Here is a 17,298-nt window from a genome sequence, read left to right on the forward strand (position 1 = left end):
GAGAGTCTTTACTTGGTACGGAATGTAGTTGCTTTTGAGTGATCCGTGCTCGACTTGTCGTGCCGGGATACGGTGTTGGCCGGTGGGTTAGCTCTGCTGTTCGAGACCAGATGAAGGGGAGCAGAGAGAGTAGGGTACGTTGCAATGCCGTGACAATGCCAAGATGTTGACGTTAACGGGATCATCAGGATCAGGAAGGAGGAAACAAGATGGATCATAGAAACGCCAAGAAGAAGAATGATATAAGAGGAGGTCAAGATTCCTGCCAGAAAGACGAAATATCTCTCCTTCTTCTCACCAGGCTCTTCACCTCCATCAGTCCTTCTCTTCTTCCAGCTTGCTCCTGACACTTCTGTGGTCTGCTTCACTCGATAGCAACCCCTCGTCGTCTCGTCCTTGAATATCCAGAGATTCATCACCATGGCGCTCCGCTCCGCCCTCGCCGCGGCCCTGGCCCTCTCCCCCTTCATTGGGACAGTCGCAGCCCATGGCAGCCACACGACCGACGAGATTGCCGCAGAGATCGCCCTCCGCGACGTCGTCACCGTCCACGGCAAGCGCGCCCTGGACGCCTGCTCCAACTCCCCTGCCGCCCTGGCCCTCAAGCAGCGCGCCCTCGAGCGCCGCGCCAACATGGCCCAGATGCTCCGCGAGAAGCGTGGCCTCACCGATCAGAAGATGCACCAGAAGCGCACCCAGGCCGACCTCGTCAAGTGGGCCGCCGTCGACCACGAGTCCACCGAGGCCTACAACCTCGACACCCCTCTCGAGGACATCTTTGGTTCCAACGCCACCTGCGCCCTCGTTCCCTTGACCACCATCGGCCCTTACTACGTCGAGGGCGAGCTCATCCGCGTCGACACCACCGACGGCCAGGCCGGCGTCCCCGTCCACCTCGATATTCAGTTCGTCGACATCAACGACTGCACCGCCGTCCCCGAGCAAATCATTGACGCCTGGGCCTGCAACGCCACCGGCGTCTACTCGGGCGTCTCCGCCCGGGGCCAAGGCGGCCTCAACACCACCCACGGCCGCGGCGTCCAGAAGTCCGACTCGGACGGCGTCGTCCAGTTCGACTACGTCTTCCCGGGCCACTACACCGGCCGCGCCACCCACATCCACATCATGTCCACCGACGGCGCCACCATCCTCCCCAACGGCACCTTCGAGGGCGGCACCGCCCGCAACATTGGCCAGCTCTTCTTCGATCAGGACCTCATCTCCGAGGTCGAGACCCTGGCCCCCTACACCAGCAACACCCAGACCCTCACGACCAACCTCCAGGACGGCATCGCCGCCGGCGAGGCCACCGCCGCCTACGACCCCTTCCTCAAGTACGTCCGCCTCGGCGAGGACCTCAACGACGGCCTCCTCATGTGGATCACCATCGGCATCGACACCACGGCCGACTACAGCGACGAGGTCCGCGCCGCGGCGCACTACTACGAGGGCGGCGGCGTCGACCAGAGCAGCGGCGGCGACGGCCCCGGTGGCCCTCCTCCCAATGGTACCTTTCCTACCGGTGCTCCCCCGGGTGCCCCGCCCACCTCTACCCCGTCTGCTTGAAAAAAAAAGCACGCTGACATTTGTTGGTGATGAAGCTTAGAGCTTGGGCTACCTAAGATGAGGGGAGACGGTTTCTAGGCTTCTAGAACCGGCCCGCCCCTTGATTCGACGGCGAGATGTGTGTGTGTTGGTATATAGGAGGAAAAGAGTTGTGTACATGAGTGTTGTGCGAAAGTTGTACAAAGTTCTTTTCTGGTGGGAAAAAAGCTTCATACCGACGACCAGGGGCTGTTTGTGTTTAGTTCAGGAATAGTAAACGAAAATTCTGAAATACATATTACATTCGTACATAAATCAACTTGTTTTCCTATATTGGTGAAATGGCAGCAGCAGCGGCACAAGTTTGGATCATCTTATGGGCTGGGCTGAGACGTTTCTCTAGGAGGTTAAAACCAAAGGAAATGGCGGCGAGTGGAACTTCTGATGTCTCAAGTAAATAATTATTGACCAAGTACTAGTCTCACGACCGTACATCGCCAGTGAAAATGCAAGAGAAAGGAAATGTGAAATGTGAAATTCAGAAGCAGTTTGTAATTATATATTCCTAAAGTGTGAGGAAGTCCAATAAGCCTGAGGAAGAGGACTGTTCAAATAAAATCAGACTTCGGCGCTATCGGCAGCGGGGACGGGGATCGCCGCCGCTATCACGGGCCGCCGATTAACCCCCGCATCGGCCCCACCAACAGAAAACATCCCCCCGCCATGACGTCCCCGCCGTTCTATCAATCCAGAACAATTAATATGACCCCTTAAAACAAATTCACCACCAACGACTATTTCTGACGAAGAGGGAAAATATCTCATTCACTCTCAAATTGTCTCACAAAATCTCACATTACTCTCACCGAAAATGGCGACTTCCAGCATGCACTACGCCCACTGCGGCGCAAACGACGGCTGCAAGCTCGCCTTTCAGTCCTCTCTGCCCCTCACCGGCGCCAGCTCCGCAACCCGCTGCATCCTCCTCATGCACGGCTTCAGCGGCTCTTCAGAATACTTCTACCGCAACTCCGATGCCCTCGCCTCCAAGGACACTTGGGTCGTCGCGCCCGACATGCGCGGCCACGGCAAATCGGACCGCACAAAGGGCGGCTACCACGTCGCCCGCCTGGCCGCCGACCTCCGCGACCTAATCCACCACCTACGGCGCGCCGCCGCCTCGCCCGACCTCAAGATCGTGCCCGTCGGCTGCTCCATCGGCGCCGCGGTGCTCTGGACGTACGTCGAGCTCTTCGGGTGCGCGGATTTCGCGGGGTTCGTGTTCGTCGACCAGGCGCCGCTGCAGGATCGGTCCACGTTTGACGGGTGGGACGAGAGCTTGGCGCACACGGGCTGCTACGACGAGATGAGCATGCTCGGCGCGCAGAAGTTCTGGATGGAGGAGTCGGCGGCGGCGCATGTCGATCTCGTGGACGGGTGTCTTGGGTACCGCGCGAAGCCTGACCCGGCGACGGACGATGTTTCTGCCGAGGTGAGGAAGAAGGATGAGGAGTTCTTCACGGGGATCAGTGCGTTGTGCGACCAGGCGTGGCTTGCGAGGTTGTTGGCTGATCATACGCGGTACGACCACCGCGAGGCGATTGAGATGATTAGCGTGCCGACGTTGGTGATGGCAGGGCGGAAGTCTGGGTGCTTCCCGCTTGAGGGGATGCTTGAGACGGTCAGGAGGGTGGAGAAGGGCCGGCCAGGTTTGGCGAAGTCGTCTGTCTTTGAGGCTGGACATTGGTTGTTTTATGAGCAGCCTGAGAGGTTTAACAAGGAGATTGCGGAGTTTGTGGAGTTGTGCACCAAATAAGGTGGTTACAAGCAGGCTGAGGAATGGATTAGTATATCAGATGTTGGACTATTACAGATAGACTGAATGGTTCTGGACAGCAGGGTGAAGTGAGCTTGAAGGCATTTGGGTATGCAAATCGAATTCAAGAATACCAAATTCTAACGACCAAAAGATTACCTATGCTGTTATCATATACCCCTCATGCCTTGCCCTAATTTCCATGCAACCCGTCTATTTACCAATATGATGCAGATCATCCAGGTATCACCCAAACTCTATATTATTCACCATATCCGCCACGTATCACCCGTGAAATAAAGCAGTCGGCCCTTCTCTAGGTGTTTAGAGTTCTTCCTAGATGCTGAGAAGCTGAACATCAGCACACCCAAGAAGTGTCCTCTGCCCAGCCTTCTTGAAGCTCAGCACAACGCTGTCGTTTCTAGGACATGCCATCCAGAATCCGTCCTCAAACTGCAGACTGCCATCGACGACTCCGACGCCAGACGTTCCAGCCCCACACTGCAGCTGGACGGTGTTCAAGCTTGGCACCGTCGCCGTTCCGCCGGGTGTGACGATCAACCCGGCCAAAGGGGAAGAGTCATCACCCGAGAGGTGGGCGACGTTGACCGTGTTTCCAGTGGCGTAGAACTCGGCGCCCTGGCCGGCTGGTCCGAAGACGACGTTGGCTGTGCAGTCTGCTGTTGAGATGTAGGTGAGCTCTTGGCCCTGGATGGAGGGCGTGAGGTCGAAGTTAGTTACGTTTGCGGCGAGGCGGAAGGTGGTTGTGGTTTGTCTGACGGGAAGACTGGCTGCCGTTGCCACTGCGGCGAGGAGGGTTGTCTGGATAAGTGTTTGGGCGAACATTTTGATAAGTTGTTGAGTGAGAAGAGGAAAGTTGTGGTTGATAATGTTTTATAAGATAGTTGGTTGGTCTCGTATGTGAGTCTGAATCTGATTGAGAGCCTCCATCACGGCAATTTCATTGGGTTTATATGTGAGTTGAACTCGGATCATAGTTCAGTATTCTTGATGCAACGTTTCTCATCGTGGCGGTACTAAACTAGTCCCTGCCTCATGACACTCTTCACCTCGGATCCTTCAAGACGTTCTATTTCCGTGGATTTATGTCATAAGCCGCTCGCTAGAGCAGTGCCTCTTTAGCTCTGCGCTGATCTTTGGGGCTTGGCGATTCTAGTGCTTAGGGACGTGGCTGCCGGCGATCCGGGGTGAGACGGGATCGCCGCCGGCGCCCCACTCTCCCGTCCGCTCCGAGCGCGGGGTACCGGCCGTCCTGTCATGGAGACGGGGAATTGGAGTTTTTCGCCCAAAGACGACAGTTCGTCCTTTGACACTATTTCTCACATTGCGATTTTGTCGGCGCGTACGTCTCAGGCGCCGCTCACTTGTGTCGTAGCGCTGCAGTGACCTTCACACGACCTGAGCCAAAGTAAGCAGGTGTCCATTGAGTCTGATTACTGCCTTTTTCTGGGTTTCTAACCTTCTTCCATCTTGGGAGACCGGAGGAATTGGGCTGAAGGCGATGCCTCGTATTCTGAACCAGGCAGGTGAGACACCCTCTTGACGCAGTGGCGCACATCAAACGTGCGTCTTGAACGGATTTCTGACATCAACGCAGCATGGTAAAGATGAGAACAAGAACTAGTATTGCCCACAGACCGATCTTCGTGCTGACAAGTGCCACCAGCAACACCTGCCGCGTCCGCAAGGTCAAATGTAAGCAAATATCCACCATGACACCATGGAAAGAGCTCCTTTGACCAATACGAGATTACTCAGGCGACGAGGCCCTGCCAGCGTGCCAACGTTGCCGCAAGGCTCAGCGATACTGTGACCGCACCACCCCGCTCCCACAACTCAAAAAGAGCCAGCAGGATACAGAAGAGCCCGACTCCGCTGGTGAGTATCTTCTATGCGTACCTCACTGTTCTTGATCCTGCACACGTTGTAGCCGCTCACATACATCCCTTAAAGCAGACGAACCGCAAACTCCTTTCCCGTCACCATCCAACCCCCGCAAAGCCCTCCAGAACCCGTCCATAGCACGCTACTTTTTCCACTACATCGCCGACATCGCACCGTGGTACGACCTCAGCGATGCGTTCCTTACCTTTGGCACAAGCCTTCCCGAGGCCGCCCTCGATAGCCCGCTGCCCTTCGCCGCCATCTTGGCACTGTCCGCGGTCCACACAAGCAGAACGACTGTACCGTCCGCCAGGGCGGCGGCGGAGTTCTACCACGGGCACTGCATTCGTTTGCTGATTAACATGGCAGTGGAGGTGTACAACAATGATGAGCGAACGCAGGGGCTTGCGCTAGCTTCTGTATGTCTCTTGCGGTCGTATGAGATTTTGAGTGGTGAGATCCTGTCGTCTTCCGGTCACTACTTTTACGCACCTTGTAAACACTTTGGCATGGTTATTGCATAAACTGACATCAAAGCAGAAGAGCTAGACCCAAACAGGCACCTCCAGGGAGCATATTCACTGGCAGCCTATCATACCCCTCAAACTGACGCCTTTGGGTCTAGCCTTCGAGCAGCAGGCTTCTGGAACTATCTTCGTGAGGACATCACCTTTAGCTTATTCCGCAGATGCCCGCTCAAGATAGACCTTGCTCAGGTGCCCCTAGCCCTACCGGCGTCTGGTTCAAGAACCGATCAGGACTACCTTAGTGCCGTTACTCTCATTCTCGGCCGCATCATCAATACATGCTTCAAAGGCTCGGGTTCTGTCACGGAGGAGTCGTGGTCTAGCCTTTCTCATCTGTTACGTGAATGGCGTAAAAGTCTACCGTCACGGTTTGAACCCTTTTCCACGGTTGAACGCGGTCTGGGCCTCGCCTTGCCATCCATTTGGCTGCTCAGAGATCATCATGGTAGGCCTTTCTATCTTAGAACACCCTTGTCTTGTGACTGAATAAGAATCTAGCGGCGGCCCTTCACTATCAGCTTGTCGCCACTACGATACTCTGTATCCACGCAAGCCCGCAACAATTATCAAGTCTTCAAAACACACAAGACGGCCGAGACGGCCGTCAAGACACAAAAGACGATATCCTCGAGCACCTCGCCTTCGATGTCTGCGGCGTGGCCTTCACCGCCAACACGCCCTCGGTTCAAGTCAATGCCTTTGGCCCCATTGCATTCTGTAAGCCTCTTACATACACACTATCTTTCGCCTTCCTGTCCATCCTTTCATTTGACAACACTTCCTGCTGCATTTTTTAAACCAACAACTGAAAAGACTTCGACAGGCGCACGATTCATCAGAAGAGAAGCCTCGCGACAGGAGCTGATCCGCCGCCTCTTGGCGTGTAAGCGAACAATCGGCTGGCCCGTCCAGAGACTCGTCTCGGAGCTAGAGGCGGGTTGGAGGAATCCGCCGCCACCGGAACAAGCAGACAACGAATGAGGAGGCGGATATTAATCGAAGAATGGTCAGTCGTAGCTTGCTGTGTAGAGGGGGGTGGGCTAGCGTACCCCGAGCTCGGATTTGGGGGGAAATCTGGGGAAACCTAGTAGCTAGGTGGTCCGGGGTGGATGGGGCATGCACGTTTTGTCATCCAAACCCGAGCTCGGCATTGGCGTAGAGAACCTCTTCTGAAGCCTCCTCCCTTCGAGATATAAATGCATAAGAAATCTCTGGAATTTCCCATCAGTTCCACTAAACGTATCCGTCTACCCATAAATATCCTTCTCAAGCCATGAAAATAATCTCCTCCCCAACGATGCTCCTCCGTTCACGCCTCCCTTTCTTGACCTCAAATGCCCCCTCTCGTCTACGCTTCCCTATCACCAGTCGAACAATGGCCTCACTTACAACAAACACTCACGACCACGAAACCCTTCCATCAACACCAGCAACAATACACCCCTCACATTCTGAACTTGCTAGTGCTCGCCTCTCCCCGCGCAACCTCGAACTCGCCGTCCGCCACCTCCACAGAGACGGCCTCGTCGTCGTCTCCGACGTCGTCCCGCACGCAGACCTCGACGCCCTCAACGCCAAAATGGTCCAAGACGCGCTCTACCTCCGGTCCCTCGGCGACAAGGGGCCCTTCAACTATAACCTGGGCAACTTGCAACAAGATCCGCCTCCCGTGGCCGAGTACTTTCACAAGTCCATCTTCACAAGTTGAGTTCATTCCACATCCTCCTCGTATCTCTATACAAACAAACTCACAACCGAAACAACAGACGCCATAGCAACGCAAATAACCTCCTCCCTCCTAGGCCCGCGCCCAAAATGGACCTTTTGCTCCGCAAACTCGGCCATGCCGCCCTCACCAGACTCCAAACCACAACGCCAACCAGTCCACTCCGACGCAGATTTCGCCCACCCATCCCACCCCTTCGCCCTCGTAATCAACATTCCCCTCGTGGAAATGACACCCTCCAACGGCTCAACCGAGCTCTGGCTCGGCACCCACGCTCCCTATCTCCTGCCCGCCTCTCCATCTTCACCCTCATCCTCATCCACCACCACAACACCCTCCTCAAGCTACACCGGCACCATAATCCCCTCCGGCATAGCAGCCCAGCAAGGCACCCACGGCACCCGCGCAAGCGGCCGCATCAACCCCCAACTCCTCGACCTCCGCCGCGCCGTCCGCCCGCCCTCGCAGCCGACGGTGGAAAAGGGGAGCATCGTCATCCGCGACCTACGGCTGTGGCACGCGGGGATGCCGAATGCCACGCCCGACGTCCGCGTCATGCTGGCCATGATTCATTTTGCTGGGTGGTACCGGAACCCGATGCGGTTGCAGTTTGCGGAAGACGTGAGGCCTTTGCTGGAGGGGGACGGGGAGGCGACGGGGAGGGATGATTTGGAGATACCTGTGGATTGGACGACGAGGGAGGAGGCTTTGAGGACGTATCTGGGGAGGGGGTTTGGGAATAGCTACGATTTTAATCAGGAAGAGTGAGTAACGAGAGTAGATTGCGTATGATGGTGACTTTGGAACAGACTAAACGGTTTCAACTAATCAAAGATATTGCATTTTGCATTGGGGACCTTGAACAAAGATGGCATATTGCCAACTCCGCAGTGTGAGTCTTGCCACTGATGTAAACACCAACCAAATATCCACACATTCCACACGTTTAGACGATTCATTTGATTGCTAACTGAAAGCTACTGACAACCACGGATTGTGGTATCGGTCCCACGCTTTCCCCCCTTTCCCGCTCAGTTCCGACCTCCGCTTGAGAGGTACCCATTCTGACTAGCAATGGCATCATGATAATTAGAAAAACGCAAGAGAAGAAAGCCCTCAAATACATGTCTCTCACCATCACACAACTCAACTGGGCAAGCCACTGGTGTATGAGTGAGGTATTGCGAAGGGCGTGAGAGCAGAGCAGAACAAAGAAAACATGGTATAGTAATCCTCTCCTCGGCGAATTCTCCGTGGCCGATAACGAAGGAGACCGAGCTGGCTTTTCCACGCCGAAAAGATGGGAAAAAGGAAAAAAATGATTAATCGGAAAAGGTTGAGAGGGGGTATAATAGGAAAGACCCGTTTTCCGCCGAACCTCGCATCCATTTTGTCGCGAGAAGAAACAAAGGAAATCCTACAGCCTTCATCCGTTGAACTCAGTATCAAAAGAGAGAGATCCGTTGAGACTCAACGCTCAGGAGGAGTCCCATAATCTGGCGGCCATCGCTCAGCGAATGCCCGTTGACCGAAATTTAAAGGGCGATCAAAGCCGCGAGGTGCTTCTTCCCGTCTTGGTCGCCTAGAAAAAACTCGGCTTCGTGAGTACACGATACTCGACATAATCCTCTCCGTCAATACTGATAATGGTGCCTTGCGAGACGAGTTTGCCGACAAAGGGGCCGTTGGTCTTGCGCTCGTACTTGATACCGCCGTAAAACTTGGTTTCTTCACCTCCAACCTTGCTGCGGTGCTCTTCTTGGCTAGCCCATACCTTGTTCAGGCGCTGCATCTCGTCGCGCTCGTGGAACAGGCTACTCATGCGGGGGCCGTTGCCGTTGCCGTTCTGCAAAGGCATCTTAGGCATAGCTTGAGGCGGCATTGGAGGAGGGACTAAGTTGGCCATGTGGGCGGCTTGAGCAACCTGGGCAGCTTGAGCAGCTTGGGCGTTCTGAGCAGCTTCGCGGTCAGCGGCGAAACGCTCGGTTCGAATCTGGGCGGCCTCGATCCGGGCGATTTCGCGACGTGCACTGGCGTCAATCTTATTCTGCGCTTGTACAGGGGTTCGTGATGACTGTCTGACGTCGAGATCGGGCAATGAGTGCCGAACGCCGCGGTTCTCCGTTCTGCGGCTCTGGCGCAGTTCGGGGTTCACCTCGACCTTGGTCTCGGGTGCCTCGAGCATCTCTTCTGGCTGTGGAACAATGGCGGGTGGCGGGCCCATATTGTTCATGTAACCAGGCTTATTGATGCCATTTGCCACGCGCTGCTGTGCCTCGTACACTGCCCTGGCCTCATTCTCGACTCGCTCGTTGGGGCTCTCGCCTTGATCGATTTGGTACTGACGGACACGACAATACTCCTTCACCTCGGGGCGAGACAGGACTTTAATGTGTGGCTCCAGCTCGACCTCCTCCCAGTGAATCCACAGCGCACCCGCTCCAACGGGAAAGTTGCCATCGACGAAGCGCTTATCACGCGTCTCTCGCGCCACCTTGACGCGGAACATGTCATTTTGTCCGAGGATGCCGTAGATCGCGTGCTTGTTGATAGGATCAGGCTCACTGGAGCCCTTCCAGTAGCCCACAATGATGCGTGTGGGTCTGGTACCTGGCAGAGGGTCGAATTGAGGAGTCGGCGGGATGTTTTGTGCTGGCGGCGTCTGCTGTACCGGGCCTCCACTGATCGTGCCGATGCCACTACCAGTGCGGCGACGTTTGGAGTCCGGCCGAGCCGGCATTGTAGCGTGGTCGGGAATCACCGCACCGTATGCGATGGCTGGCGCTACGGGATTCTCGGGGGGAGGGTTTTCCTCGACACGCCGGACCGCTTCCTTAGCCGCAGCTTGCTCTGCAGCATCTCGGGCCTCCTCCGTCATCTCGATAGAATCCGTTCGAAGCTTGACATATTCCTTCACTTGGTGGTGATCCAGACCAACAAGGTGGTCTGCGAAGACGACCCGCTCGAAGGTCACCCAGCTGCCACCTGGTCCGGGCGGGAGGGGATACTCGAGACTCGATACCGGCTCGCCGAAGCGGGTGTTCTGCTGAATGCGAGTGCGGAGGCGATCGCGGACATCGATGAAGCCAATAACTGCATGCTTGCCTCTGGGGTCAGGCACGGGTGAATCGCGCCAATATCCGAGAATGACGCCCTTCACACCACCCAGTCCATGCCTACGAGCTGGTTTGGTGCCGCGTGGCGTGCCTTCCTTCTCTGAGACAAGGCTGCTCTCCATCTTGTCTTCACTCAAGTCATTGAAAACGGACGCGCGCTTCCGCTTAGGGTAGTGAGAGACGACTGGCTCATCCTCAACATCCGCCATATTCTCATCCTCGGGATCAGAAACAACGCGGAGTGGCGATGACTTTTGCACGCCATTGCGGTTACCGACAACAATCTCATCTTCCAAAGCGCGATCATGGCTGCCTGAGACAGGGCTCAAGTTCTCTGGAGGCGGGCTTAGATCATCATCATTGGCGGTGTCGTCGTCATCCAAAGCAGGTGGCTTAACCCCATTGGCACTGCTGAGCCTGTAATTGGTATCAGTATATGCTTGTTCACAATTGAGTTTGTTGCATTCCATGATGTGTTGCAATGTTGCCCAAATGGGTGCACTTGCAACCCTGATGAGGTCTTTGCCAACCAAGGTGGTGACGCTCGGCCATGGTGGCTGTAACTGAGAAAACCCCAGCTGATTCGGAGAGAGACAGAAAGAAAAGCATCGCCGGCGAGGAAGCAACAGCGCAAGACCAAGAAATGCAGACGATTCGAGTTGAGCAGGGGTAGAAAGCCATCCAAAGCGGATGTTGTATGCGTACATGAATCGGGAACACTTGGCCCTGACTCGACATGCGCCTCTTGGCAACTCGCCAGTTGCCCTCTTGACCAAGGCAAGCAAACCGGGCGCATGCATTGAACTTTGAAAGGTGCCAAAAATACATTGAAACTCTGAGTCGCAAAGAGAGAGTGAAGAACCAAGGAACTCGGATGGGGAGTTGAGAGTCTCAATGGAATGCGACGCACCTTCTTTCCTCCTTAATGGGTACAGAGGGCTCTTCTGGAGTACTCTTGAGGCGGGAGTCTCGTCGAAACGGCATTCTGAGAGTTTCGCAGGAGGTGAGAACAAAGACAGAGTATTTGCGGCGCACAATCAAGGAAACCAATGCTCAACGAGGCTGTGGAATGAAAACAGATGATATGAGAGACCGTGTATGCCGGCGACGAGGCACAAGAGTTGATGGAAGAAAAGTGATCTGGTTGATTGATGGGAAGAGAGGTGCGGTTGAATCAAGGGAGGGGTCGGTGCTGGTTGTAGTGGAAGGGGGAATGACGAGAGGGAACTCTGGCGGCCTTACAACCTAGCTTAGTGGCCGAAGCTAGAAGCGCCGTCAGACGCAGTGTCAGGGAGGGAAGGAGAGGAGTTTCCGTGCAGCCACAACACTTAGAAGGAAGTGAAGGTAAAGTAAGGTAGGTGCGGGCTGCGAAATAGAAACATGAAGCAAGAAGTTGAGTTGAGAGCTGTGATGGATCGCAGGCAAGTCCAAGTCCAAGGTGAAGTCGAAATCGACCCAGTGTATGACTTCACCACTGGTCATAGCGCGTGGTTCTTGTACAGGAGAGCAATTGAAGAAGGAAGTATCAAGTGGCAACAACTTCAAATGCAGCTAGCAATAACAGAGGAGAGAGAGAGAGAGAGAGAGAGAGGCGGTAAAAGAGACAAAGAGATAACTTACTCTGTGGTTGTAGGGGTCTCGGCAACTGGGGTCTGTTGCTGCGGCTCTGAAGGCGCAACTGACGGCTGCTTTGTTTCGACCTCGGTGGTGGTCTCCATCGCGGTTGGTTTCTCGCGAGTTTGTGTTGCGACCGGGTGACTGGAGCCGATTGTCTGGCGGTAAATATTGATGTGGTCGCCACAAATCAAGTGAACCCCCGGAGTTGTCGAAAATTGGGCGACAAAGACTCGCGGTTCAGGTTGGCTCTTTGGATAAGAAGAAGAAGTGTTTGCTTTGATGGGTAACTTGGCGGCTAAGGTGATTTTGGATGGAAATGCGTTGGGACGTGTGGTTGTAAGAAGACAAGAGCTAAGGCTAAGGGCCAAAGAGGAGGGATCGGTGGTTTGGTTTGATTTGAGTGACGGCTCCAAATGATCGGTGGACGCGGTTCGTGTTTGAGGCCAAGATTGAATGTGACCGGGAAAGGTGGAGACGGGGAGGTGTAGACTGAGGTGGAGGAAGGTGTGTGTATCTGTACGGAGTATTCGTAAGGGGGGGAAGGAAAGAAAAGGTGAGTGTCAAGTAAGAGTGAGAGTGAGAGAGAGAGAGACTGAGTGAGTGAGTGAGTGCTGAGTACGTAGTATGAGTGGATGAAAAGTGAGAGGTGTACAAGGTATTAGATTCCACGCCTTTACCGCCTCGCCGTATTATGTCCAGTTTAGACTAAGAAGAAAGCAAAAAGCCAAGCCAAATGAGGCGAGAGTTCCAGTCATCGGTCGTCAGGCACCCCAGTCAGAATTTCTAGTCCAAGCAGGGTGTGTCGAGGTAGAGAGAGAGGTGGGCGAGAGGTAAAGCTACCTTACGCAGTAAAGTAAGGCAGAGACTGAGAGAGTGAGGTGAATACTGAACGGTACCTCAGGCTTGTGTCCCAGAGCACGGACGCTGACAGTTGAATGGCGCGGGAAACAGGATTCGGCGCCTTAAACGAGATGAAGGCGTATTTAGCGGAGAGAACTGCTGTTGTTGATGGGCGGAAACACCAGTGATCAATGTGCGAGTCGATCATAGCCAGCCTACCATACAAGTTGATGGCATTGGGTTATCACCGCGTAAGGGTATGTGAGGTGAGGAAGAGAAGAGCGGTTGGAATTAGACCCGAAGGAGGACCGTGTGTGGGATGGTGTAAAAGTTGGGCACAGCATACACCCGTAGTGTACTGTACAGCACAGCACGGACAAGGAAGGGTGAATTTTAGTAAGCTAAGCTAAGCTAGGTACTTTACTCAAGTACTGTTGTGGCCTGGCCGCATTGGAACCTTGGTTATTGACGTGTTGTTTGTAAAGTTGAGGGGGGCGTGTCACGAGCAAAAAAAGGATGGGAACTTTGGAAATGGAAGGGGGTAGGGGGCAACAGAAGGAAAGGAAACAATGCGATTGGTATGAGAATTGGGGTGTGAATGGGGTTCACTTCACCAAGGTGCAATAAAAAGCCCGGCAAGGTTTTACTGCCAAATGAGAGGAATTTTCTGCCAGTGGGCGGGTGAGTGAGCGAGTGAGTGAGTGAGTTAGTGGCCATGGATGGATGGGGAGGAGGATAAGGGCGAGAGAGATACGGACGGGTTACTGAGAGACACAGGTTTTAGTTTGTCCCCAAGGGAGAACAGGCCAACCAGAGTTGCGACTGAGATTTTTTGATTTCGGAGGTGGTTGCAGTTTATTGGGTAAGTTCTCCAGTAGCTCCCATCGAGTGGGAGGCCAAGCAGCCTCAGCCTCTCATGAGACGACAGAGAGAAAGAGCGCCCAGCGATAGAGAGTGTGAACAAAGGGTACTTTGATCAAAAGTGGTCCGTGGCTCATATCATCTGTCGGTCACACATTATAAGAAAACCAATGATACTGCCAATGCCCCCGTAATGGAGACGGACGGATGAGGAAAGGTAAGGTAGTCATCACCCTATCCAGTCAGGACAGCATGGTCATGTACCAAGCAATTTGCATCAATAGTACCTTTTTCCTAGGCCCGGCGAGCTGGATTGCGCGTTCCAGGATGTTATTCCCTCCTTTTCCTCCACCGCCGCGCTCCCAGAGACTCCCATCCATCGTCCCTGCTTCCGCCTATGCCCAGTCCACGTTCGGCTTGCGCGTGCTCAGATCGCATCAGATCAGATGGGCCAAACACCTCACCATTCTTGACGAGTCGTCGCCCAAAGCCGTTCGTGGAGAATCACTCGGCGCCCCAGGCAAGTTACCATTTGGATCTTGGGCTGTACGACAGTCTCGGACTCTTCTTGCTCAGGGCACGCCTTATCCAGGGTCGCACATCTTCAAATGATAGGGTCTAGTATGCGTAACGAAGTAGCGTACAACGAAGCTGTGACCGTGGCTCGTGTAATTCCCTGTCAACCCCAGTCGCAGTTGTGACCAGAGTTTCGATGACTGGCTGACTTGTTCTGTCGAGCGGGGCTCGAGTAGGGGGGGACTCTCACTCGGGAGGGGGGGCCACCACCACTAAGCAATTTGATTGACGCCTCGCTGGTGTATCTCTAAGTTGATTGACTGTTTGGCAATTGTGCCGGCAAATGTGAGATAAAACCCTGGAATCTCCGTGGTACCGTATCCGTAGCTGAGCCCCGCTTGCGCGCGAAACTCTCTCGCGAATGACCAAATGTACCTCACCTTGAGCGTTTGGCATGTTGCATTGTCTAAGTTGGCGTAATGAAAAGGTACTGCCGTTCCATGTATATCCTCTGATTACGTCTGTCTTACTCGCTTGGCTTGGTCACGGTGAGGATTGGCTTGGCCGGGTTGGTCCGGCTGCCAGTCTGCGCGCAGAGTCCCAACCTAAATTGAATGCCATTGGCTTTTGCTCAAAGTTCACCACGGACACATTTACTACTACCTATCTTACGTGACTGACTGTACTTGTGAGCTGCCTCCCCGAGTCTCTTTCGTCATGTGTCTACAACGTTTGGTGATTATCTCTGAACGATGCCCCTTTCGCCCCTCTCAAGGTATTTAGACCTTGAACTATCAGACTCATGCATCGGCATCGGTACTCTATGTCGGTTATCGGTGTCAGGCGTCCGGCATGGTGCAACTAATCTGTGAGAGAGGAATATCATTAGGTCTACGTATCACAACACGCAAAGTACTTGGCAAAAAGTACTCTTCTCATTCCACATTATCAACAACCCAGGCGGGCTAGCACAACCTAAGACAACCTGGGCGCCAGCCAGCTGCCACCAAGCGCGTTTCTTGCTTGGTATCCGTATCATGTCGACCCACCCCTGCCTTGAGTTTAGGTAGTTCGCCCTCAACAATCATCACTCTGTTCCTTCTCTATTCTACTCCTCCTGAGGGGCCCGGTGGGAAAGTCCGGCCAAGCTGTCGTAAGTTGCAATCCATCGCCATGCGACACGGCACGCGCAAGAGCGCGTACAACCGACGGCAACTGTGCCCGATCAGCAGGTCGGTCGCAGCAACTCCAGCCGTTGAGGGCAACAAATTCTCTTCCCAAACACAATGATCTGCTGACCTGAGGCAATCGGCCGACTTGTCTGGCTATCTTTGTCTTTCTCCCTCTCGCTCTGTTCATCACTCACCTCCACCAACCCGCGATCAACCACACGTCCGCATTCGGGTTACACCAGTCTCGTTTTTGGGTTTATGAGACAATCACCTAGGTACCGTTATGCCTCGGCTGCCATTGCCGTTATCAATAGAAGGAATCGCTTATGCCATTCGAGAGCAAAATTCGACCATCCTGTTGCTCAATCCCCGACATGAACATGGTACTTTGGTATTAATGATGACGAGTCCACCTTGATCGGCTAGCCGGCCCCACGCATCCTTGGAACAGCGTGTAAAGCCGTGGTACTAATATAATAATGTTATTGCTTCAGTGGTGGATCTCTGGGCGTGTTGACACTGCATCAGCGCATCAGATCGCATCATCCTAGGCGGTTATTGGTCTCTCCGTCAATCATTTTGTCGTAACATTGTCTTCTATCTCGCGCCTTTTCTCCGCGCGCCGTTTCTTCGCAACCCTTGTGAACAGAAGCCTCCGCATCGCTAATGTTCATGTCAGGCCAACTAACACTAACATGGGCCACGATACTTCACGCCAATCAACCACCAATGAGTTAGGTTGTCTGTCGCAACTCCCGTTACATACTTATGCAACCAAGATACAGTTATGGCCTCCAACGTATTCGAAAGTGTGTAAATGAAAGAAGGGGGGCCAGAGTCAGAAAACCCCCCTCTTCACCTTCGTCAGGTTGTCAGCAGACGACGGATCTACGATTCCTCAACTCGAAACGCAGCGAGTTACCCTATCTAGGAACTCCCGAAACTGGGGCGCGTGGATGAGGATGAGCAACCTCTCGGGCTACGCTCGCATCAGGTGCCGCACTGCCAGACCCCCCATGCTCACTGTTCTGCTCGAATTTTGTGCGGCGGCGTGCACCGGGGGATGATTGCCACCACCTAGGTTGCATGGATATCGGAAACCTCCTTCTCCTTTACCGCCAAGACGAAATGTTCCATCCTGAACTATTCATAACCACATCCCTCGGGCATTCATGGTTGCCTTTGTCAATTTTGTGTTTCAAGCCTTCAACTCCCGAGTCCCCCGCACGAGCCGGGCAAGTCGGCAAGCGGAGTTGATGCCTCTTCAAGTTTTGACTCTTGCGCCAGCAAAAGTATGCTAAAGGCAGTTGTTACAACCACTGCCACCAGAGAAGCAAACATGCCCGGTATGTTTCACCGGTTGCTGGCATGGTTCGCTGCAGTTTTGAAAGTTTTCAAAGTCGCCATAGTACGCTCACCTACTGATTTCTTTTTTTTTTTTTTGCGATCGCTCGCGTTATTCGCTACGCTGTAAGCTGCTATTCCACTCGGTTGGTGGGCCCCGCCAATACTGCATTATAGGTACTTAGGCACCAATATCGACCCTGAAAATCAACAATTGCATATGGCAACATGGCCGAGTGGTCCAAGGCGATAGACTTGAATTGATCCTTCAATCGTTATCTATTATCTTCGGATGCGCAGGTTCGAACCCTGC

At 54.0% G+C, this 17,298-nt stretch overlaps 7 protein-coding genes across 7 annotated transcripts; 5 read left to right on the top strand and 2 right to left on the bottom strand.

Annotated features, from left to right (window-relative positions):
• Positions 1-420: 420 nt before the first annotated feature.
• Positions 421-1,566, top strand: CTAM01_02166 (uncharacterized protein; the record flags this gene model as incomplete). The annotated part of the gene is made up of 1 exon (XM_060518205.1): positions 421-1,566. One exon carries the CDS (start codon positions 421-423, stop codon positions 1,564-1,566), a length of 1,146 nt encoding a protein of 381 aa, XP_060386838.1.
• Positions 1,567-2,416: 850 nt separating this feature from the next.
• CTAM01_02167 (uncharacterized protein) lies at positions 2,417-3,361 on the top strand (the record flags this gene model as incomplete). Its single annotated transcript, XM_060518206.1, has 1 exon — positions 2,417-3,361. The coding sequence occupies one exon, from the start codon at positions 2,417-2,419 to the stop codon at positions 3,359-3,361; it is 945 nt and encodes a 314-aa protein (XP_060386839.1).
• A 336-nt stretch (positions 3,362-3,697) lies between these two features.
• CTAM01_02168 (uncharacterized protein) lies at positions 3,698-4,207 on the bottom strand (the record flags this gene model as incomplete). Its single annotated transcript, XM_060518207.1, has 1 exon — positions 3,698-4,207. One exon carries the CDS (start codon positions 4,205-4,207, stop codon positions 3,698-3,700), a length of 510 nt encoding a protein of 169 aa, XP_060386840.1.
• Positions 4,208-4,989: 782 nt separating this feature from the next.
• Positions 4,990-6,774, top strand: CTAM01_02169 (uncharacterized protein; the record flags this gene model as incomplete). Its single annotated transcript, XM_060518208.1, has 6 exons — positions 4,990-5,077; positions 5,141-5,260; positions 5,336-5,719; positions 5,807-6,238; positions 6,292-6,510; positions 6,617-6,774. 6 exons carry the CDS (start codon positions 4,990-4,992, stop codon positions 6,772-6,774), a joined length of 1,401 nt encoding a protein of 466 aa, XP_060386841.1.
• Positions 6,775-7,066: 292 nt separating this feature from the next.
• CTAM01_02170 (phytanoyl-CoA dioxygenase) lies at positions 7,067-8,287 on the top strand (the record flags this gene model as incomplete). Its single annotated transcript, XM_060518209.1, has 2 exons — positions 7,067-7,496; positions 7,560-8,287. The coding sequence occupies 2 exons, from the start codon at positions 7,067-7,069 to the stop codon at positions 8,285-8,287; spliced, it is 1,158 nt and encodes a 385-aa protein (XP_060386842.1).
• Positions 8,288-9,101: 814 nt separating this feature from the next.
• On the bottom strand, positions 9,102-12,353 carry CTAM01_02171 (uncharacterized protein; the record flags this gene model as incomplete). Its single annotated transcript, XM_060518210.1, has 3 exons — positions 9,102-11,052; positions 11,546-11,620; positions 12,256-12,353. 3 exons carry the CDS (start codon positions 12,351-12,353, stop codon positions 9,102-9,104), a joined length of 2,124 nt encoding a protein of 707 aa, XP_060386843.1.
• Positions 12,354-14,923: 2,570 nt separating this feature from the next.
• On the top strand, positions 14,924-15,145 carry CTAM01_02172 (uncharacterized protein; the record flags this gene model as incomplete). The annotated part of the gene is made up of 1 exon (XM_060518211.1): positions 14,924-15,145. The coding sequence occupies one exon, from the start codon at positions 14,924-14,926 to the stop codon at positions 15,143-15,145; it is 222 nt and encodes a 73-aa protein (XP_060386844.1).
• Positions 15,146-17,298: the final 2,153 nt, after the last annotated feature.

The sequence above is a fragment of the Colletotrichum tamarilloi genome, assembly GCF_030869305.1.
Source record: "Colletotrichum tamarilloi strain Tom-12 chromosome Unknown Scaffold_5.1, whole genome shotgun sequence".
Taxonomy (NCBI): Eukaryota; Fungi; Ascomycota; class Sordariomycetes; order Glomerellales; family Glomerellaceae; genus Colletotrichum; species Colletotrichum tamarilloi.